The following is a 21,167-nucleotide window of genomic DNA, read 5'->3' as shown; positions in this document are numbered from 1 at the left end:
CCCCGCATCACGTGGTGATAGACCGGGCATTGATTGGCAGTCTTCTTAACAGAGAGAGAGAGAGATAGAGGACAATTGGAAGGGTGAGAATAGCTCCGTAGATTCACGAAACCACATGCCACATGCTTCATGCAAAAGGGCAAATAACAAACAAATGAATGGTCAGCAAAGAACTTGGGAGACTGTCTGTACTGTAATATACGATACGATACGGTACGGTACACAAATAGGGCCGAGGGCGGGAACCACTCACTCACCAGTTGACTTGACTGACTTTCTCCGTCCTCTTCGGATTTCTTTTCTTCTTCTCTTTCTTCTTCTCCTCTAATCCACTTCTTTCTCTCTCTCTCTTTTCTTCCTTCAATCGAAGAAGAATCTCTCCTTCTCAAACTTACCATGTCATTTGTCTCCGAAGAAATCTTTTTACAATCGACATCTTCTATACCTCTAGCATAGCTTCTTTCCCTCACCCTCTCCATTCTCACCAGACAACCCTTACTTCTCGACCCATTCTCCAAACCTAAGGCTATATAACCCGCCTGTCAGGGTCCAAACAAGCACAGGGGAGAAAGAAAAAAAAAGACCAACCATTTCCCCCTTGATTTGCCACAGCGGTCATTCTCTTCACATATCTGCTCTGCCAACTACAATTATCACCATGCCAGACTTACGTCGTCAGGTGTTGGAGAGCGGCAAGACGATCTCTCGCAAGGCCGCCTCTCGTGAAGGCTCGCGCCGCACATCGCGCACCGCCTCCGCCCAAAACTCTCGTCCTTCGTCGCGGCCGACCAGTCGCTATGGCTCGGATGAAGAAGATGCAGGAAACCTAAGCGATGAGACCACTGCTTTGAGGTGAGCTCTTTTTCCTCTTTTTCCCTTTCTACCGGTTATTCTTTATCCTTCCTACCCTATTCTGTGTGCTCTATGCGCCGCCCGCTTCCCCGGGATGACATCATCGTCAACTTTTCGAAATTTCTTGGCCTGACTAATGCTGATTCGGACGTTATAGCATTGGCTCGTTGGATGACCTCACTGAAGATCCCGATCAGGACACCAACAACTGGACGCAGGAACTCGACGATGTCGTTGCTGACATCCTCGACCGCAAGCGTAGCAGTATCCTAAGTCGCGAGGAGGCCTACGCCGCGTTCTGTCGCCTGGCCAAGTCCCATTACGTCGAGGATCACATTCGTAGCCAGGTCTCTGATCTGCTGGCGGCCTTCTGCCGCAGTGTCAAGTTCGAGTCCAGCGTGCGCGAGACAACACTAGCTCTGCGCGCCCTCGAGCTCTTGGCCATCACGGCCTTTGACAACACTATCTATGAGAATGTCGAGTCACTCCTATCCCGCAGCATTCGGGACTCCACCTCGACCTCGATCAAAGCCGCCGCCATCCACTGTCTTGGTGTTTGCACTATGTTCGGTGGTGCTGGTGAAGACGGCATCCTCGATCAGATGACCTTCTTCCTCGACATCGCGGCCTCCGATGGCCAGTCTATTGACGCCCCGGATGATGCCAACAGTGTTACGGCCGCGTTGCAGGAATGGGGAATGCTCGCGACAGAGATTGACGATCTCGAAGGTGAGAGTGAGGATGCTGTGCAAATCTTCATGGATCAGCTGGACAGCGGCGACTCGGGCGTGCAAGTCGCCGCTGGGGAGAATATTGCGCTCCTCTATGAAAAGAGCTATACCGAGCAGGAAGACGACGAAGACGAGGAAGACGAGGAAGGTCATTCCAATGACGCTGACTCCGACGAAGAGTCCTTCTTATCGCCCGGCGAGCGGTGCGGCCCCAAGCTCATCAAGCGCTACAATGCCTACCACAACACCCACGAGCTCGAACAGCAATTGCAGTCGTTGGCCACGATCCACAACAAACGCATCAGCAAACGCGATAAGAAGAGCCTGCACAGCAACTTCACCTCCATCTTAACCACCGTTACCAACCCACGGCGAGGGCCCATGTATAACACCGCCATTGATCAAGACACGAACCGGCGTTACGGCAGCAAGTTGACCGTTAAGGTCGGCAGCCAGGGTGTCATGAACATTGACCGGTGGTGGAAGTGGATCCGTCTGAACTCGCTCCGTCGCATCTTGCAGGGTGGGTTTGCCGCCCATTACTTCCAGGGAAACCGTGCCGTCCTCGATAATCTCCCCGTGATGGTACGCATGAACTTCGCCTCTTCCTCAGATCGTAGCGCTGCGAAACGCGCCGCCAAATCCCGGAATAACCGCCGATGGGCTGTCCATGATCACTCCGATGAAGAATATTAGTCAAAATTAGATCTTCGCGATATGCGCCTTTTCCTTTACTCTATTACATGCTTTTCTTTTTTCTTTTTTTTTTCTTGCAAGATTCAGATTCCTTTTATCTGCCCTGCATCTCGATTGATCATATTTGCCATCTACACAACCTTATATAACTAGTTACGGTAGATGACCTAATCGGCGGGTTCTTGTGCCTGACTTCTTTGCATTCTTCAGATTCCTGTCCCAGCTTCTTGTGTTACTCGTTCCATGCGCAGTGTGGAAATGCAGAGCGAATTGTTCTTCTAGTTTATGGTTTTTCCTTGCATAGTCTGCTTTGACTTGCAAAAATACATATGGCTAGCTAGCATATTTACCGGGAATCAATAAAAACGAGCACTTTAGCTAGCTCAACCTGTGAAAAGGTACACATACAGTGTAAGCGTGGTGGGGAAACAACGGATCAAGGGGTCTATTTCATAGAATCAGAACCCGAGATATTAGATCGTGTATGTATGTATGGAGGCCAGAAGGTTCGGGATTTCGGGGGCATTAGGCCTCAAAGACCGGCACCACGCCAGTCCAGGCTTTCTTGGCCCTTTCTTCCCAGTAGCCCTCCTTTCCGGGCTTCAATCGCCATGTAACCTCACCGCCCTCGGGCGCATTGTCCACCTGTGCAAACCAGCGCGGCGTCCACTGCTCGCCAGCCGACTCCATCGCACGGCGACGGGCGCGTTGCCCTTCCTCAAGTTGAACCTTCAACTCCTCGGCACGATCGACATCCCCATCCTCGAGGGCGCGCTGATCCGGTCGCAGCCGTGAATCCGTCGCCGGAAGCTGTTCCGCCTCAATCGGGGTTATTTCATTCAAGCTCGCCGCGAACGCCGTCAAGCCATAGTGCTTAGGGGCATTGGGGACGAGCGGGCCCGCATTCCAGACTGCTGTGCCAGTTGGCGAACCGTTTTTGGTGAGCTGAAGGGAGGTCGTCCATGTGCCTGTCAATCCGAGGCCAAGGTCACGGCCGCCAGCATCAACGGTCTTGGTACTAACTTCTTCACTGCGCCCGGAAAACATACCGCCGGCTTTGAAGGTTGATACTGTCTTGTGGCCGGTCGTCTCATTGACGACGGTGGTCTCGCCGACCGGTTCGACGTACTTCTCACCAGCAATAATGTTGCGCAGGAACGAGGTTGCCGAAGCCCAGCTGTAGTGTTCTCCAGTGGTATGAAGCGTGAGGCGAATGCGACCCTCTGTCACGATCTCGGCAGATTTCCCCCAGAATTTCTGGGTGGGCATGGGGGACTGCGTTAGACTCCATTCCGGGCCGTCGGCCTGGTACGCGAGCTGGACGGGTCGGTGGGAGACTTTCTCGGCGATGAATCGAAATCCCAAATCCTCACGTACCAATTCGTAGGTCTCGCCGAGCATAGGGTTGAAGGGCTTACGGATGGCGCGCTCCCGGACACGATTGCTTGATAACGGCGACAATGCAAACGCAGTCACGTATACGAGCCGCTCCATTGGATCAGAGACATTGGCAGCTTTGTCAAGTAGCGTTGAGTACTCAAGGACCTCGGCCGCACGCTGCAGCAGAGAAAGAGGCTCATTGGAGGAAACAGGCATAGAAATCTGAGACAGATCCTTGCCAACATTCTTGCGCAGGAACCCGATGAGGCTCGGCGGCATTATTGTTGGGGCAGTGATATTCTCGCGCCGCGGCACCGGTTTCAGAGGCAATGGCGTTAGCGATTTGGGCCGCACCGGGAACAGCGGCGATGACTGGTCATGGCTATCGCTTGTCTCTTCTGGAATCGTTTCATCATCATCACTGTCCGAGGGTGCATCGTCTGCGACGACGTCTTCCTTGGCCAGTGTTGAGGGGATGGCGTTGCCATTGATCTCCCCGCCGCGAGGATCTTCATCCTCGCTGTTGGTATCACCCTGAATGGTGAGTAGGGCCGAGGTATGGCCGTCATCCACAGCATCGAAGAACTCTTGCGACATATCGGATTCAAAGCTATGCCGTGACTGCAGCGACCGGCCAGGCTGACGACGGCGATGCTTGGTCTCGGCGATGAGACTGGAGAATTCGCTGACGACGTGGTCTAGGTCCCGTAGGACGGCCATCAGATGCTCGTGGATCTCGTCCATGTGGTCGGGGTGACTGGTGATGCTGCCGGGCTTGCGATCGCCATGAACCGAGGACGAATCAAAGGCGCCCGGAATGGCCAGCTGGGAGGACATGGAATTCATGGTGGTACTGCGCTTAACGGTGGGCTGGACGGTGGCACTGCTCTTGCGCCTCCAAAACGGCCTTCGGCCATCATTGGGCTCTTCTCCACTCATATCGGTTGGGGTACGGTGAGGGCTCGGAGAGCGGCCGCGGGGCCGGTCCGGGCTTAGATACTTTGGATCGGTGTCCTTAGCCAGGCGCCGGACAGCATCACGCGTGCCGGACACCTTGCTAACCAAACTCTCCACTTGCTCCCAATCTCTTTCATCGGCAGCGTTGGCGTGTACGCGCTGGGAAGGGACCCGCAACAGCGGCTCCGATGGGTGGTTGGGGTCTTCGGCCGAGCTTTTGGAAGAGGACGCCCGTTCCAAAGCACGCTTCCAGGCAGCGAACTCTTGATCATTACTAGCGCGAAGATGCCAGACTTCCGTACCCGAATCAATCGAGATCTCGCGCGACTGCTGGTTGCAGGCAACTGCGGCCAGGTTGAGAGGTATAGAGCCGCGCAGGGCGGACGAGTTCCGGTCGTGATAGTAGGATAGGGTAGAGGAGGTGAAGTCGAGCGAGAAAAAACGGCGCGCCCATCCCTGGTGGCGCTTCCGCCTTCGCTTCTGCAACAAACCCGTATAGGTTTGAGCCGAGTCGATCTCAGTGGGTTGAGACGGCGGCGGAGGGGGCAGCATGCTGTTGCCCCGACGGCGCGCTGGCAGGGGCTTTCCGGCCTCGGTTATCGCTGCCGAATCAGCGGTGCCCTGCTGTGGTTGACTCGCTGCATGCGGCACTGGGACTGACTGTGGCGGTAGAGCTGTTGGGTAGGTGAGCAGGACGAGGGTCACGGTCTTGGAGATCTGCTTGGAGAATGTATTGTCGAAGACAAGCCCGTAGTTACCTCCCTCGTTGGCAGGGACATCATAGGTGCCGCGGACTATACGTTCGGCCTCACATCTTCCAAGCCACTGGACTTGCTTCAGCCCAATGCCGGTTAAGCGCTCAATTATGGAGCCATTGGCGCGTCCGCCGGTGTTGGCGGTGATCGGGTCGGGTGATTCGGAGCTGGGAGTGTCGGCGGTCGCGGGGAGGTTTGTGTTCGACCCAAGGAGGGCGGAATTGCCAGGATGTTTGAAGATACCGAAGTTGATGGATTTTTTATGTGGTTGGATGCTCCATGAGATAGTGTGACAGGCTTTGACAGCAACCCAGCGGACAAAGTAGGACTGGCACGCAGTAGAGTTGGGGGTCAGCCTCAGCACGATCTGATCGGCGCGGAGATACCGATGCAAGGCGAAGATCGACTCGGGATCAAAGGGAATAGGGGGACACGAGCGCGTCAGTCATCCATCCCTTACCTTGCTGTGGATCTCCAACTCCTCCATGGCAGCCATGACGGGTGCGGGGAAGCAACGATGAGGGGGGGGGGTCCGGGGCCGTAGGCAGGTCAATCGAGGCTGGTGAACAAGCAAGAAGATTTGGCCGTGTCAAGAATAATTTAGGGGTGAAGATGTTGATGACGGAGAGAAGCGAGAGAAGCCAGTGTTGACTTGGGGGGACTTTTTTGGGGGGGGGGGGGGGGGTTAAGAACAAAACAAGGCTGACAAAGAGAATCGAGGGCGAGGCTCAGCTGCACGAGGGGTGGTCAGCAGGAGGAGAGATTCCCTTGTTACAGGGTCACTCACTCGGACCAGAGGTTTCAGGTCGAATTGAGAAGCATTGAGTGATGGAGGTATAGTAAAGTTGATTTCAAGAGGGAGGGGATTGTTCTGATTGACGAGGAGGTGGTGAAGGTGAAGGTGAAGGTGAAGGTGAGGGTGGAGATGAGAAGGTGGAGGTGGAGGAAGAGACGAGAAGAACAAGGAAGGAAGGGTTCAACTTAAGGGGAAAAGCTCCCCGAAACAGCAGAGATTCTGAGAGACGCGGCAGGTCAGCCGAGAACAACCTTGGACTGACTCTGCTTTATACTGTCTCTACTGCCTCTACTGCCTCCACTGCCTCTATTCTCTATCTACACTTCTTCTCATCTCCTCATTTTTGAGTCCCCTCCCCCTCCGGTCGGTCGGTCGGTTGGTCGGTCGGTCAGCCTGGTCGGTCACAAGCAAACAGAAACAACCCCGAATCTTGGTAGAGAGAAAATTAATGAGAAAATCATCAATACAATGCCAATCAATTAAGACCTATTCCGAGATACATCCCGGTACTGTATAGATTCCCATAGTAGCACAAGAAGTGAGTAAACCAATGATGCATTCCCGCAACCTGATGCAAGGACAACAATAGAAGATTCATACGACAAAATGGGATCAATGCCAATGAAAACTGGAATGAATTACACGAGAATGGGAGAATCAGAATAGAAACGTTTGAAGACGAAGAGGGAGATGAAGAAGAAAAAGAAGAAGAAGCGACAATCCATCCTCCCTAATTTCCTTCCTTCCAAGCATTTACCAACCCAAATATTACACAAGTATACACCAAAGAAGTCCTCTCCTTAACGACGCCTGCCCGCCTGCATGTTGGTAAACAGCAGCTTGAAGCCATTGCACAATGCCCGCATGTCGGGATAAGGGTTGCGCTGCAACTCATATCCCTGAGGGATCACCTTCACTGGCCAGCTGTGCGTCGAAGCATTCTCACCCGCCTTGAAGCACAGAAAGAAGTAGCCTGCATGCTTGGGGTCTAGACAGAACGCGTAGGCCGACCGGCGCGGATTGGCCTTGGTGTAAGTCTCCAGCCAGGAGTCTGCGGAGGGGAGCGTAAGCAAGACGAAGGAGAACAGGCACAAAAAACAGTAAAACTTACAAGTAGCATCCCGGGTGCCGTCCTGATACTTTTCATGCAGCATCATCTCGTCCACCTTCTTGGCCATTGCCTTGACATGGTTGAAAATCAAGTCGTCCAGATCACTGTACGTGTAGCGACCGCCCACCTTCAACGTTCGGCCCACTGAGAACTCGTTCTCCTTATCCAGCTCGAGAACATCGATGTGCTGGAAAACACCATCCGCCACCTTCCATGTAACGGCCAGATGATCTGGACCTTTGGATGAGGGCCGAATAACCACGTCACCTCGGCCCTGAGATCCCAAGAACTCCTCAGCCTGCGTCGAGTTGAACGGCCGGAACAACGGATGCTTGATGACACGCATCGTTCGGCCACCACTCTGAGTCGTCTCCTGCATAGCCTCTCGGTCCTCATGCTCTTGTCGGTCGTCCCATTCGCCCTGCAGCCGATCGCCCGGTGTCCGATGGGACGGCCGGCTGACCTGTTCCTCGCGCAGCGACACATTACACGAGAATGTCTTTCGGTTTAGGAACAAGATCTTCGCCGACACTGTTTGATGCGGCTGATACAGGGCTCGCACAGGAATGTCGTAGCGATCAGTCAGCTCCGATTCCGGCACCAGCGCATCGATACCGCAGTCCAGCTTGCCGTCAATGTGGTCATCGGTCACCCGCTTGATCGAGATAGGCACCACCATCCCCTCTGCAAGCGTCTCGGTTGTCTCGCCCGTCAGCATGGTAAAAATATCATCAGTGCTGAGGAAGACGTATTGTTTCCGCAATTCTTCGTACGGTTGCTGTAACTCGGCGCGAATCGTTTCGAGCGTCGCCCGCTTGCGCTGATTCAAGTTCTTTTCTAACTGCTCCGCATATTCCTCCAGGATCAGGTCGTTCACACGATCCTGCGCTTCCTCTCGGAAGAGCTTGCGCACGATCGCTCCGGGTCCGTTCTCGTCGGTTTCTGCCTTGATATCTTCCTCGTCCAGCTCCAATGCATCGGCCGCCATCTTGCGTGCAATGTCATAATCTTCCGGATGCACACGAGTGTTATCAAGGGGATCGGCATCGGGATCGGCATTCTCAAAGTCAATGTACAGGAAACTGGCGCAGTTGTTCCAAACCTTGACGCCCATGGCTGGATACTGCGCATTCACGCCCAACAGTTCGACCCGGTTGTTCACCACGCCGCCGTTCATGTTTACGATTTTCAACAAATGGGCGGCCTTGCGCGGACCCAAGCCACAGACGTAGGGCAGCAAATTAGCTGTTGCCGGATCCGTCACCGCTTCGTTGAGGTCAACGCCCACCAGGTTGACCATATCGACCAGTGCCGTCTCCAACTGCTTCAACAGCAAGTCTTGCGAGATCAGCTGCTGGCCAGGCTTGAACTGGATTGACACAATGTCACGGCCGAGCGAGGCGTATTCCTTGAGCGGACTTTGCAGATACTTGGCCAGAGCGACGCAGTAATGGGTCAGGGGACCGAAGCTAGGGTGATCCTTCTTCGCGCGCTCACTATGTTGATAGAGACGGGCCACTTCGTCGTTGACAATAACCACTTCCAAGGGGTCAGTGGCTGTCTCGTCCCGGTCATCAGTGTAAGGTGCGCCACAAAGATTGCGCTTGTCCACCAGCTCGGTCAACAGCTTGTACAAGCGGCGCGTTTCCGGTGTGTTGCCGGAGACACCAATGACATCCGGACGGCGACGACTGACCAGGCTGATAAAGGCTTCGACATCTTTGCCATCGGCTACACTGCGCTCACGGTCTCCAACCGAAAGATCCACGAACTTTCCGTTCTCCAGCACCCGACCGTCTTCTTCGACATAGGCCCAGTGAATGGGCTCCCGTCCCACCACACCGGAGCCGGTAGACAGGGTCAGCACGCGGGGCACGGTGCCCAGAACCATTCCCTTGGGCTTGTAAGGAGCCTGGTCCAGCCGATATGAGAAGGTTTCACGGCACTCCTTGGCCACAGAGTTCTCACACTCTTGACGGAGGTTCTCCTTCACACTGCGATTAATCAGCCGCTCCAACTTGCCCAGCGCTAGATCTAAGACGTCGCGTCGAGTCCGGTTCCATACGTCCGCCAGCTCGCTGTAATTATCGGATTCAATGTCTGCGTATAGACGTTGCCGGAAGTGGTCAAAGTTCTCAAAGCGAACCTTGACATCGACCAGACCCTCTTCTTCGGCCTTGAGCATGCGCAGGTACATCTCCGGCCGGCGGGCAATGTCGCTCAGTTGTTGGTTTCGGAGATATTTGAATTCGTAGTAAGGATGCTGCTCATCAATGCGCCGCAGGCCCTTCTCTGTCCGGAAGCAGTCCACTACACCACTCATATAATACGCCTGCCTGACTACCTTGCGCATCTTTGGACTCATGACAATCTCCTCGGCGAACATGGTCTTGGCGGCCTTGACCACATGGGAGGAGTTCGAGAAGTCGTTATCCACAAAGGAATCTGCCAGCTCTTCCGGGCGTTCGGCGGGATCCTCGGTGTATTGCCGCCGGCCTTCCTTGAGGGCATTCTGGGCGAAGGCATCGGCCGTAATGCCGAATGCGCGGACGAGACCGTACGCCTTGCCGTTCCGGACGCGCTCAAAGAATGTCTTGCTGGTTGCTTTCCGGCGATGGGTCTCCCCGATGTTGTCTCCATTGGCAAGGGTCAAATCGCGCAAATGGGACGCGTACTGAAAGTGGAGGTAGTCCTGAACATCCTGTAACTCTTCCATGCTAGTGGCGGTCGATAGCATCTCGAACACGATCTCATCGTTGATGTTGAACAGACTCTGTAAGTTATCATAGGACTTTTGAATGGTTGTACGTTTCTCCACCAAAGCTTTGAACTTGAGATCATTATCGAAGATCTCCCAGAGGTCGGTCATGTTCAGGAGCTTCTCAGCCTTAGTGGTGTATTGCGAGGAATCGGCGTCGAGGTCTGCCCCATCGACCGGAACTTTCACAGCGTGAATCATGTAGTCTTTGCGATGCTGGAAGATGAAGGGAACTTCCCAGTCATCCGTCACAAGGAATTCGAGCACCTTGGCGACCGACCGTTGGAAGGGCTCACGCAGCTCGGGCTCGATGCGCTTCTTAAGAAGCATCAGGTTCGAGATCCAGGCTGCCTCCTCGCGGAACTGATCCTCGGTCAAGACAACATTGCGATAAGGCTTGCGGGCAATTTGGTGGCGTTCAGGCTCATCCAATAACCGGATCTGGTTATCCTCCTCAGTCAACATTTTCTCGGCCAGCTGCGATGGTTCGAAAACATCCTTGAGATCCAGATGCTTTTCCTCGTCCTCTTCCTGTTCTTCTTCTTGCTCCTCCATCTCGAGAGCAAACAGGTACTCATTGCCGTCTCCGAAGGCGGCGCGCATATCGTCGAGCGCATTCTCATCCAGGCCAGTCGCATCTGTGACCCCCAGACCACCCTTGGATGTGCGGGCAACCTCATAGTCCTCGCGTTCACGCTGGACTTCGTCGTCGGAGAAGACATCCTCTTCGATAAAATCGTCCATCTCGTCGTGCATGGGCCTCCGGTGGCCGGATCGTCCGTAGTCGCCGGCCGGCTCCTCATCCTCATCGGAATTAAAGATATCGTCGATGCCCTGGGATGGTTGTCGTAGATCGCGATCTTTGTGTCCACGCTTAAGACGCTTAAATTTGGGCTAATTCCAGCAGGTTTTGTTAGTACGCGCGACAAGAGTTTTGCCCATGACGATGCGCCAGACATACCTCTGCTGCGGATGAAGACTGGAACCTCGGAGGTAGTTCACCGATGAGCTCTAGATCTTCTTCATCCAAATGTTCATCCTCGCGCTCACGATCCCTTTGTTTCCTCTTCTCCCGCCGGCGCTCGGCGCGCTCTTCTAATTCTTCATCCTCATCGACAATGAATCCTTCACGAACCTAATACGGAGAACGAAAGTCAACGCAGGAGCCAAGGAATTTCGCGCCAAGGTTAGTTCTTCCAAGGACTTACTGCACGGGCAGCCTCTTCATCATCGTCGTCCTCCTCCTCTTCTTCACTGGAGTCGTATTGATTGTTGTTGGTGCCAGCACCCTCTCGGACATCGCCATCATAGTCGTCGGCCAAATCCTCGTCATTTTCATCGTCATCGATCATCGCCTCCCCCTCAACCAAGTCGCGTGCACTCATAGTGTGTTACGGTGTTACGTGTCTGGGGAGCTGGGAGGTGAATCGACTTCCTGCAATCTGCAAGAGATGGAGGAGAAAGGGAAGCTGAAATGGGCCGCTGCGGGGAGAATGCTCAAAAAGGATGGAAGCAGAAGCTTGACAAACAGTTGAATGGAAGGTCGAACCCTGGGGAACACGAGAGAAGAAGACAAAGAACCGACAAGAGAGAGATTTTAGGGGTGAGACGGGGGGAAGAGAGTGAAGTAAATGAGGAGCTGGTCTGGGAAGTGGTGGACTGGGAATCGAGTGATTGATTCAACACGGGCAGAAGCAGAGACGAGGCTGCTGCTGTGGCGCGGCTGGCTTTCTCTTTCACCGCTCAGGAAGATGTGGCTGGAATGGGAGAATGGGAGGATGGGGCGGGTGCACGTGATAGACACAATACAGCCTTCCACAACTACCCCGAGTGCAGTTTGATAGATCGAGCATGTCACATGACAATACTACGAGAGTCAGTTAGTTCATCTCTTGGGAAGACCAGAACAATTCGGTTTTCTTGACATTCTAACTTTACTCCTACCACCTGGATGGACTTTGTTTTAGATGGAGTTCGACTCCCAGACAGAAACTAGTGTGGCGGAACCCCGCCAGTGAGTGAGTCTCCCCCTGTTTCACTACTCCGTAGTAGTACCGGAGGCACAGTAGTTACCTTCAACTGTCCAGGCACTGAGAAAGAAAAATCAAATTTTTATTCCCTGTTTCTTTTAAGAAGAAAATAGGATGATAACAAAAAAGAAACGAGAGGTCATCCTGTTTTTTTTTTTTTTCAAAAAACAAAAAGAAAGAAAAAAAAAGAAAGAAAAGAAAAGAAAAGAAAAGCAAAGAAAAGAGACTAAAAGGAAAGATGCATAAGTAGGCTGCTGCCCAAGTAGAACCAGTCCGGATAGATAAATGGATTGAATAATAGATCCAAATAACTAAACCTATTTACTTGGCTATTTGGCTATTTGGCTATTTGGCTATTTGGTTAATGTTATTATTGTCAGTTTAGCTTGGAGGAAGTGGACTACTACTACTACTACTACTACTACTACTAAGTTACTAGACTAGAAAGTACTTCCTTCCACCACCGTTTCCTTCTTTCACCACCACCACCACCAACTCTTCTCCCCCCTCATCCTCCTTCTCTTCTACTCCTCCTCTTCCTCTGCCAAATCCTTATCTCTTGTTTCCCTACTCAACACCCCCCTGCTGATCATAATAATTCATCGCCTTTGATCTCTGCTCCGTGAAATTGCACCTCCCTAATGTTCCGCATCTTGTAACCGACCCCCGATCATCCAGCTGAACGCCCCCCCCCCCCCCCCCCCCCCCCCCCCCCCCCCCCCCTCCTCTCCCCACCTGTTCTTCCGGCTTTAGACGCTCGGCGCTTGTCCGGGTCGCAGCGCCGTCCGAGCCACTTTCAATCACAACTGTCGGTCTGCCTAATTACACAGTTTCGCTTCTACTGCGATCTCTAGCATTATTTATCCTCTTCATTACGGCGGCCTCGTCACGCCGCCTTCATTCTCCCGCCTCTCCTCCCCCCCCCACCGGTCCCCGTCATCAGTCGCCATGGCCGACCAGTTCAAAGCACGCACCCTGAAGCGCAAGAATGTCAAGGGACTTGCCTTGAACGCTGCTCCCAAACCCGCCTCAAACCCAAGCGATGGTGATTCTCAAGCTTCCGGCGCTGTCGGCAACGCCGAAACCACCCGCACCGACACCCTCGAGATTGGCCTGGAGTTTCGACTTGACCTGCGGAGTGAAGATCTCATTACTTTGAAGGAGTTAGGCGCGGGTAATGGTGGCACAGTCTCGAAGGTCATGCATGCGTCGACCAAGGTCGTCATGGCCCGGAAGGTATGCTTCTCGATACCCAGTGCACATGAAACTAGGCGATGCTGATAGACGGGCTAGATCATTCGTGTCGATGCCAAGGAGAATGTGAGGAAGCAGATTTTACGAGAGCTCCAAGTGGGCCATGACTGCAACTCTCCCAACATCGTGACTTTCTACGGAGCGTTCCAGAATGAAGCTCGGGATATTGTGCTATGCATGGAATACATGGATTGCGGGTAGGTCGAGCGTCTTCTGCGGAGTTCTTCGCAAATGTATCCTTCCAACGCATTTATGGTTTGACTGGCTGACACAACAATAGCTCACTCGATCGAATTTCCAAAGACTTCGGTCCTGTTCGGGTAGACGTGCTTGGCAAGATCACCGAGTCGGTGTTGGCCGGTCTCGTCTATCTCTATGAAGTCCACCGAATCATGCATCGCGATATCAAGCCGTCTAACATCACGGTCAACTCACGCGGAAACATCAAGCTGTGCGATTTTGGTGTCGCTACCGAAATTGTCAACTCTATTGCCGATACCTTCGTAGGCACTTCGACCTACATGGCTCCTGAGCGAATCCAAGGAGGCGCTTATACAGTCCGCTCGGATGTGTGGAGTGTGGGACTGACGGTAATGGAACTGGCTGTCGGGCGCTTCCCGTTTGATGCCTCGGACTCGGCGGCAGGCGATCGCGCCAGCGCTGGCCCAATGGGGATTCTGGATCTGTTGCAGCAAATTGTGCACGAGCCTGCCCCGAAGCTGCCCAAAAGCGACGCTTTCCCACCCATCCTCCACGAGTTCGTCGCCAAGTGTCTTCTGAAGAAGGCGGAGGAGCGACCAACACCACGGGAACTTTATGTATGTCATCTCTCCATCGTTGCTTAGATGGTGCGCAAGACTGATAGTCATTCTAGGACAAAGATGCATTCCTGCAGGCCGCTAAGCGGACCCCAGTAGATCTTCAGGAATGGGCCATCAGTATGATGGAGCGACACAACCGGAAGTCATACCTCGCCCCTCCGGCGCCCAAATCACTCAAGGATGACATGCAATTCTCTTCTTCCTCTCACCAGGCCAGCCCCGCGGTCAAGCCTCCTGTTAGCAGTAAAGCCCCCGTTGGCAAACCGTCGCGCACTCCGCAGTACGCCTCTCCCTCGTCCTCGTCCGGCGATATTCCCGTCATGGGTCACGACATGCCCGCACACTACACCCACAACTACGTTCCCGCCAACCCCTCGCCCCGGCCCCGACGAACCACTCGCTCTCCACCCATATCTTTGGAACACCTGTCGCTAGAGAACCGAGAGGAGGAGTATCGCTCTGGCCGACGGCCTTCCCGCACCCCCGTGGGTGGCCCTTCCCCGGGGTTGGAACCTCCCATGCATTCCATGAGCTCCCGCTCAGCGAGCTCCCACAACACTAAATCGAGAATGCCGCTGCAGTCGGCAGCTGCCCTCCCCGTGCGCTCACCGCACAACGGTCCGTCTTCGGGCTCCAGCGGCAGTGGTTCCTGGCAGCGGTCTATGCGCGGCGATCATATGACCGGTGCTGTCTAAACGAATTCATCGTTGATGCAGGACGTCTCTTTGTCTTCATACCAACATGCTCCCCTTCCTCACCCTTTGCATCATCAAGGCGTAATTCCATCATTGGCCATCAATGTCTTCTGTCTTTCACCACTGCCCCAGCCTCTTTTATCAACCTGGCATCTCTTCTTCTATCTACATACATAGCTATACATACATGTACCCTTTTCCCTTCGATTTCTACATCATATTCTGCCTCACATTATAGCCTCCCCCAAATGCCCTGCGATCCGTTCCGAGACAGTGAAAACGATGTTGGCGTTGCAGCAATTCTTTGCGTTGCGTTCAGTTGACCTTGGTTGTGAATCGCGAGGCAGGGACTCTCGGATCTCATGTTAAATATTGGTTGCTTCTTCTTCCTACTCTTTCTGTCTACTTTATTTGGCTCATTTTTTCTGCTCCTCCTGGAGCTATATTTCTATCGGGCATGGAAAGACTTGGGCCCGACGAATGCGACTACGAGGATGATTTTGTGGGAAAGCGTACATGCGTGTCTGTAAGGGCCTGCACTAGCTGCAGGTAGCTGCACTGCGGTCGGAAAGTTTTCAAGGAGAGGGAAGGGGAAATGCCCTACTGACCCTTATGTACTGCGGAGACATGTGAAGAGCCGTTGCAATATTTGCCGGGTGACTGTATTCAAGGCCAGACTCGGAATAAATTGTAAATAGTCCCAGTATAAACCGATAACCGAGTGAGCAGGAGACAGACATTGGAAGCGAACAAGTCGATAAGCGAAGCAGTAGAACAGAATTAAAGCAAACACCGATTCCCGAAACATGCAGCAGGTTCACGATTCCCGATTACACCTAGAACAGACAAAAGAAGGAAAGACGTTAAGCACCCGTGTTTCATAGCATACTCCGGAGCCGGAGGGGGCTCTGGGACACCTTCGAGCCACACCTTTCTGCAGAAGACAGCCTCTATCCATATCTCCTCTCAAGATCGGAGCCTGTAGCTGGACTGGGGCCAGCAGGGGCGGGGGCGAGATTCGGCCTTGGGGCTAGCTCAACCATCGGCGTCTTGCCCCCACGAGTACTCGTTGAACCACCGCGACTCGCAGCACCCCCTCCGCGACCGGAGGTCGATGCGGTGCTGCCGGGCTTGTCATGGTCTGCTTGGTGCCGGGCAGCTTTGCTGACGCGAGCCCGGCGAGAAGTGTTGCCGCCACGCGATCCAGGACCGCGGACAGGTAGGCCAGTCTCCTGAGAGATGGGAACGGCGGCAGCCAAGGGCACCTGGTGATGTGTGGTGACCGGGGCCCGACCGCGACCACCACGGCCCCGGCCACGGCCTCTTTTGATCGTGCCGTCCGCCCTAAATGACAAAAGAAAATTAGCAATGGCATTCAGGAAAGATCGTCAACTTTGAGTGAGTGCTCACCGTTCCACTTGCACCTTCTCGCCCTCGGGTACCAGTGGGCCACTGTAGACGAAAAATCCATCCTTGCTGGCGGCGGCCTGTTCCTGCCAGGCCAACTCACTGTCATCGACGAATGGATCATCCCGATCATATTCCTCCATCTTCTTCTTGCGTCGTTTCTTCTTGCCGTCAGTGAGCTCAGGCCCAGTGGACCGCGCGGATGCGCCAATGGAGCCATCCCCATCCATTTCACTGTCGCGGTCGACGTCAAGGGTGAGATCCTCGTCCGCACTTTCCCCGGCAGAAAATCCTCGTCCAGTCTTGTCGTTGCGCTCGAGGGCAGCTCCAGCGGCTGCGACTCGCGCTAAACGCTCCTTTTGGGCCGCAAGTCGCGGATGTAGCGCCGCGAAACCGTACTGTTCCTCTGCCAGGCGGGCAAAGTTGACAATCTTGTTGCCATTGCCTTTGAGTGGGATGTGAAGAATTATGTTAGGGGTCCGACGCTGCGAAGCTTCGCTTGTGGAGGTGCTACCGTCCACGCCAAAGAGAGCATTGGAGATCAAGCCTGAACCTTGAGGTAATGGGGGAGGAGCTGAGTCCTTGACCGGTTTGGCGGGTTTGGGCGATGTGGCATTAGACGCTGGTGCGACTCCAGGACTAGATTTCGCATCCTTCTTAATTGCCTTGGATGCAGCAGTCGCCGAAGCGGGGGGGTCCGTATCGACATCCATCGGTGTTAGTTCCGGGGACAGCGGTGGCTTTGTAGACGGGGCGGGAGCGGGTGGTGCTGGTGCCGGTGCCGGTGCTGGCGCCGCCGCCGCCACTACCGCCGTCGGTGGTACTGATGGCGATGCTACAGGTAGGGGTGCAGAAGATGGTGTAGCGGAAACTGTTGTAGATGGTAGCTGTACCGATTGCGATGGCTCCGGGGCCGGTGCTGGTGGAGGCGGCGCAGCATAAGGAGATCGATGGGCATAAGGTGAGGTCGGTTGAGACTGTAGTTGAATAGGCACTTGAGGCGGCGTGGGTGCGGGTTTAGGAACCGCGGGGGAGGGAACATAACTGGGGGGACCTAAAACAGGAGACGCATATGGTCGGGGGGTGTATATCGATGGGGCTGCCGTTGACGGCGGATCAATAATGCTGGCAATGGCGGGTGATGCACTGGCGCGGTTGGGACGGGGAGAGATGGAATGTGTAGGACTGAATGCCGGAGGGGCGGAGGCGGAAGTATCAAAGGCTGAACGAATCGGATCGAAGTTCTGGCCGCTGGTCCGCTGCGGAGGCTGAGAAGCAGTAGGCGGGGGAGGAGCATGATGATGGGGGGGTGGTGGTGGTGGCACGGACGGCATCATGGTCAAATAAGGTGAAGCCGCGGGCGGGGGAGTGGGAGTGGGATGAGACGACGGAGGTCGGGATAAGGTCGCGTGGAGTGGACGCGTTGACTGCATAGGCGCCGGATGATGTGAAGGGACGCTGGGCCGTGAAGGACTAGGCCCCGGAGTGCTGGGAGTCGGAGCTGAAGCCGCGGTCACCGCAGCATTCACCAGGGGGATGGCCGAGAGGGGAGGAGTATGAAGGGCGTGTAAAGGTTGTAGAGGTACTGGGGCTGCTACTGCGGCTGTTGCGGTCGCTGCATACGGCAGAGCAGGCCCGGTCGGTCCAGGCACAGAGACAGTCGCGGGCGCCGGACTATGGTCTGGAGTGGCGGGCTCTAACTTTGGCTTCTTGCGGGCTTGTGAAGACGATGAAGCTAGATGGGCACTCGTCGTCGACAGGGACTTATCTCGGTGGCGCCGACTGCCTCGTTTGGGCTCCTTTTCGCGATTCTCCTTGTTGGTATTGGGGTCTTGATCTTCCTCCTTCTTATCCTTCACTTTAACCGATCGGACTGTATCTTTGCGGTCGGCTTCGTGGTCGTCGTCCTTCTTGCGACGCGACCGTCGAGGGCGAGTTTCGCGAGGGGTACCGTCGTGTGTGGTGCGGGACTCGTGTTCGTCCTGGGCCGGTAGATTGGAGGGCTCGGGGGACATGATGAGCAGCAATAGACGAGTCAAGAGAGGAGGGAGGGGGGGGAGGAGAGTTAAAGCTGGGGGTAATGGTGCATCGAGAGGGTGGCCGGGTTGAAAGAGGTACGATGAGGCTGGATAGGCGTTACTGCGCGATATGGGGAAGGAATTCGCAGTATATGGAGTCCAGTTGACGCGCGGGAGTGGTCCGGAATCTGCAATAGCAAGGTTGAGATGCAAATCAGATGGTCCCCGATAATAGAGATACGCTGGAGATGCAGACAAAGAGAGGGGGAGGGCGGCAAAGAGGGAGGAGCAGGAAGTGGAATCAGGCACTCCTGGCGGAAAGACGGCGCATAAAAGGAAATCAGTAAAGATCAATGGGAAAAGAAGACGAAAATAGAAAGGAGAAAGGGAAAAGGAAGAAAGAAAAGGGAAGAGAAAGAGGAAGTGGGAAAGGTTGGGGATTGAGAAAGAGGGGAGAGAGTTGAAGTATACCAGACGGACGGGAGGGCAAGAAAGAAGAGAAGAAGGAAGAGGAAGTGGGAGAGGAAAGGGAAAAGGAAAGGGAAAGGGAAAGGGAAATGGAAGAGAATAAATTAAAGGGAGGGTGTTTTTTTTCGCTCGCTCTCAGCCCAAGGCCCAAGCAAAGAGGAGAGAAAGAGTAAGAACTACGAAGACGACCACGACAGCAAACAGTCTGGTCAGTAACTGGTAAGTTAACTGCGGGCTGGCTGACCAGGCGCCGCGTTGGACTTGTCGAATTTACCAGTGCTCTGATATCAATTACTTCCATTTCTTGACTTATTGACCTCAATTGTAATAGACGATAGCTATCTATGGAGAGTGGCTGGGATGAATTGTGTATTATAGTCTATAAGAGAGGGATTTATTGTATTGGTAGTTGGTTAGTTGATCATTGGAAGAGAATCAATAGTCCCGAGTGCAGGATACAAAGTACGTACCGTTCTAGCTACGGGACTTGTGCCAATTCATCCATTCATTCATCCATCCATTCATTCATTCATTCATTCATCATCCGATATCAGATTAAGTCACATGACACTTGAGACCTAGCCCGATCAGGCAGTCCAACCAAGTGATCCACTAACCTTCAACAGGACTAGCTCGTCAACTTTTAGCTTTTGAGCCTCATGCTGAGTCAGACCGGCTATTCCTCTTTGGGCGTGTTCTTCAATCCTTCCCGTCCACGCATTTCCGAGCCGGGCTTCACTCTTCACCATCGTCTCCCAACCTCGAACCTCCACCAGGTGTCCGATTATTATCATGGTTTTCCGTGGCGACCGGTTTATTCTCAACCTCGACTCTGAGGATGAACAAGAAGAACTCCCACCCGCCTCCTCTGAGGGGGCCTCCACCCTCGCCATTCCCGGGATGATCGGTGAGATTCGTGAACGCGCCCCCGCCGCAAACCCCGCGCCGCCGACCCTCAAACCCACCACCACCGGCTTTCCCGCTCATCGTCGGCGCAATAAGCCGTCTGCCTTCAAACAGCGCCGAGCTCAGGACTCACCATCGGCCACCGCATCGTCCGCAGCCTCTTCGAACATCCCCACCGAGAAGGACGAGAAGCAGGCCATCGCGGAACAGAACGACCGACAATTAGCCTCGATGTCGCAAGCCCAAATCCAACACGAACGTGAAGAGCTTCTCGAGTCTTTGGATCCATCTCTACTTGAGCGATTCCTCCGTCGAGCCCGTATCGATGACGCTGATTCTACCCCTCGACCATCATCCACGGAGCAACAGCCTGAAAAACCAACCGAAGATCATGCACATAATCCAGCCACTATCACCACCACACCACCACCAGCATTGAAACAGGATGTACAGCCCTCTAACCAGCATCAACAACCACCACCCTCATCATCCTCGCCACCACCAGCAGAAAACAACTCCGCAATCGACGATCTCCCACCCGCTCAACTCCCCTCCGACCTCCATCCTGCCGCCGCCGCTTCTCTCCCCCTCTCCGGATCCGTGCACTTCCCCACCGCCCCCTCCGCATCGTCCATGCCGAATCTCGATCCCTCGTCCCCGAATTTCCTCTCCGATCTCCAAACGCACTACTTCCCCAACATCGCCCACGACCCTTCCAGTCTCAGCTGGCTGCAACCTCCCTCCGCCTCTGACGAAGACCCCGACTCGAGCTCCCCCTACCACCCCGCCAGCACCGCCCAGGCCATCCATCCAGCTCATCTGCGCTTCTCCTTACTGGGCACCATCCTTCCGCCGTCGACCTCATTGTCACTTCCCACAAGTCTAGGATTGCATCACCACGGCAAAGACCCCCACGCAGCGGGGTACACGATCCCCGAGCTGGCGATCTTGAGTCGCTCGGCATTCGCCGCACAGCGGTGCATCGCGTGGCAGGTCCTGGGCCGCATCTTGTTTCGACTGGGGAAGGGTCAATTCGGAGAGAGAGGAACTCCGCTGGTTGAGGGATTGTGGGCCACATTCGAGAAGGAGGGAGTGGTCGCGGGCATGTTGGCGGAAGCGGACGATTCAGGAAATACCGAGCGTGCCCAGAAACGAGGGCCGCAGAAGGAGGAGGGAGAAGAAGAAGACGCGTCCACATCCGCCAAAGGTGCAGGGAGACGGCGACACCACGCCAGCGCGACCGCGTGGGCTGTGGAAGGAGTCTGGCTGTGGCAGATGGGCGGCGGAGGGGATCGTGGGATTCTCAAAGAAGGCGCTGTTCGCTCTCAGTGACACCCCGGACTTCTTTTATCTCGGGGAACCAAGGGGATTGGAGGCGAATCCAGCTTGGAACGGTATGAAGTCAACGAGTCTACAACGGATTATTTTTTTTTGCGTAAATACTTGTATAAATCAACTCGCATGGAGAGTCACGCCCGGTACAGCGATAAAATCTTTCCTCTTTTGTCCACCTCACTACAGTAGTATAACCT

At 54.4% G+C, this 21,167-nt stretch overlaps 6 protein-coding genes across 6 annotated transcripts; 3 read left to right on the top strand and 3 right to left on the bottom strand.

Moving 5' to 3' along the window:
* The first annotated feature begins 316 nt into the window (after window positions 1–316).
* BO72DRAFT_405597 (IFRD domain-containing protein) lies at window positions 317–2,672 on the top strand. The gene is made up of 2 exons (XM_040942292.1): window positions 317–852; window positions 1,010–2,672. Exons 1-2 carry the CDS (start codon window positions 659–661, stop codon window positions 2,277–2,279), a joined length of 1,464 nt encoding a protein of 487 aa, XP_040800757.1. The 5' UTR covers window positions 317–658; the 3' UTR covers window positions 2,280–2,672.
* A 132-nt stretch (window positions 2,673–2,804) lies between these two features.
* BO72DRAFT_430505 (oxysterol-binding protein related protein OSH3) lies at window positions 2,805–5,895 on the bottom strand (the record flags this gene model as incomplete). Its single annotated transcript, XM_040943109.1, has 2 exons — window positions 5,832–5,895; window positions 2,805–5,699 (listed from the first exon to the last, which is right to left on the bottom strand). Exons 1-2 carry the CDS (start codon window positions 5,865–5,867, stop codon window positions 2,805–2,807), a joined length of 2,931 nt encoding a protein of 976 aa, XP_040800756.1. The 5' UTR covers window positions 5,868–5,895.
* A 746-nt stretch (window positions 5,896–6,641) lies between these two features.
* On the bottom strand, window positions 6,642–11,720 carry spt6 (chromatin-remodeling histone chaperone SPT6). The gene is made up of 4 exons (XM_040942291.1): window positions 11,245–11,720; window positions 10,998–11,171; window positions 7,279–10,930; window positions 6,642–7,218 (listed from the first exon to the last, which is right to left on the bottom strand). Exons 1-4 carry the CDS (start codon window positions 11,419–11,421, stop codon window positions 6,968–6,970), a joined length of 4,254 nt encoding a protein of 1,417 aa, XP_040800755.1. The 5' UTR covers window positions 11,422–11,720; the 3' UTR covers window positions 6,642–6,967.
* A 1,294-nt stretch (window positions 11,721–13,014) lies between these two features.
* ste7 (MAP kinase kinase Ste7) lies at window positions 13,015–14,836 on the top strand (the record flags this gene model as incomplete). Its single annotated transcript, XM_040948665.1, has 4 exons — window positions 13,015–13,302; window positions 13,360–13,517; window positions 13,601–14,138; window positions 14,195–14,836. 4 exons carry the CDS (start codon window positions 13,015–13,017, stop codon window positions 14,834–14,836), a joined length of 1,626 nt encoding a protein of 541 aa, XP_040800754.1.
* Window positions 14,837–15,681: 845 nt separating this feature from the next.
* Window positions 15,682–18,429, bottom strand: BO72DRAFT_128639 (uncharacterized protein). The gene is made up of 2 exons (XM_040939075.1): window positions 16,247–18,429; window positions 15,682–16,180 (listed from the first exon to the last, which is right to left on the bottom strand). The coding sequence occupies exons 1-2, from the start codon at window positions 18,256–18,258 to the stop codon at window positions 15,787–15,789; spliced, it is 2,406 nt and encodes an 801-aa protein (XP_040800753.1). The 5' UTR covers window positions 18,259–18,429; the 3' UTR covers window positions 15,682–15,786.
* Window positions 18,430–19,484: 1,055 nt separating this feature from the next.
* Window positions 19,485–21,114, top strand: BO72DRAFT_448724 (RPAP1 family protein). The gene has a single exon (XM_040944855.1). The coding sequence runs from the start codon at window positions 19,522–19,524 to the stop codon at window positions 20,965–20,967; it is 1,446 nt and encodes a 481-aa protein (XP_040800752.1). The 5' UTR covers window positions 19,485–19,521; the 3' UTR covers window positions 20,968–21,114.
* Window positions 21,115–21,167: the final 53 nt, after the last annotated feature.

This window comes from Aspergillus fijiensis (genome assembly GCF_003184825.1).
Source record: "Aspergillus fijiensis CBS 313.89 unplaced genomic scaffold BO72scaffold_27, whole genome shotgun sequence".
Lineage (NCBI taxonomy): Eukaryota > Fungi > Ascomycota > Eurotiomycetes > Eurotiales > Aspergillaceae > Aspergillus > Aspergillus fijiensis.
Note: the sequence above shows the minus strand (reverse complement) of the source record. Positions and strands in the feature narration are given on the sequence as shown.

Coding starts and splice junctions, on each gene's coding strand:
- spt6 (XM_040942291.1), bottom strand. CDS start 11,421: ATGAGTGCACGCGACTTGGTTGAGGGGGAGGCGATGATCGATGACGAT. Junction 11,172..11,244: donor ATGAAGAGGCTGCCCGTGCA/GTAAGTCCTTGG, acceptor TCTCCGTATTAG/GTTCGTGAAGGATTCATTGT. Junction 10,931..10,997: donor AGTCTTCATCCGCAGCAGAG/GTATGTCTGGCG, acceptor TGCTGGAATTAG/CCCAAATTTAAGCGTCTTAA.
- BO72DRAFT_448724 (XM_040944855.1), top strand. CDS start 19,522: ATGGTTTTCCGTGGCGACCGGTTTATTCTCAACCTCGACTCTGAGGAT.
- BO72DRAFT_128639 (XM_040939075.1), bottom strand. CDS start 18,258: ATGTCCCCCGAGCCCTCCAATCTACCGGCCCAGGACGAACACGAGTCC. Junction 16,181..16,246: donor GAGAAGGTGCAAGTGGAACG/GTGAGCACTCAC, acceptor TTTGTCATTTAG/GGCGGACGGCACGATCAAAA.
- BO72DRAFT_405597 (XM_040942292.1), top strand. CDS start 659: ATGCCAGACTTACGTCGTCAGGTGTTGGAGAGCGGCAAGACGATCTCT. Junction 853..1,009: donor GATGAGACCACTGCTTTGAG/GTGAGCTCTTTT, acceptor CGGACGTTATAG/CATTGGCTCGTTGGATGACC.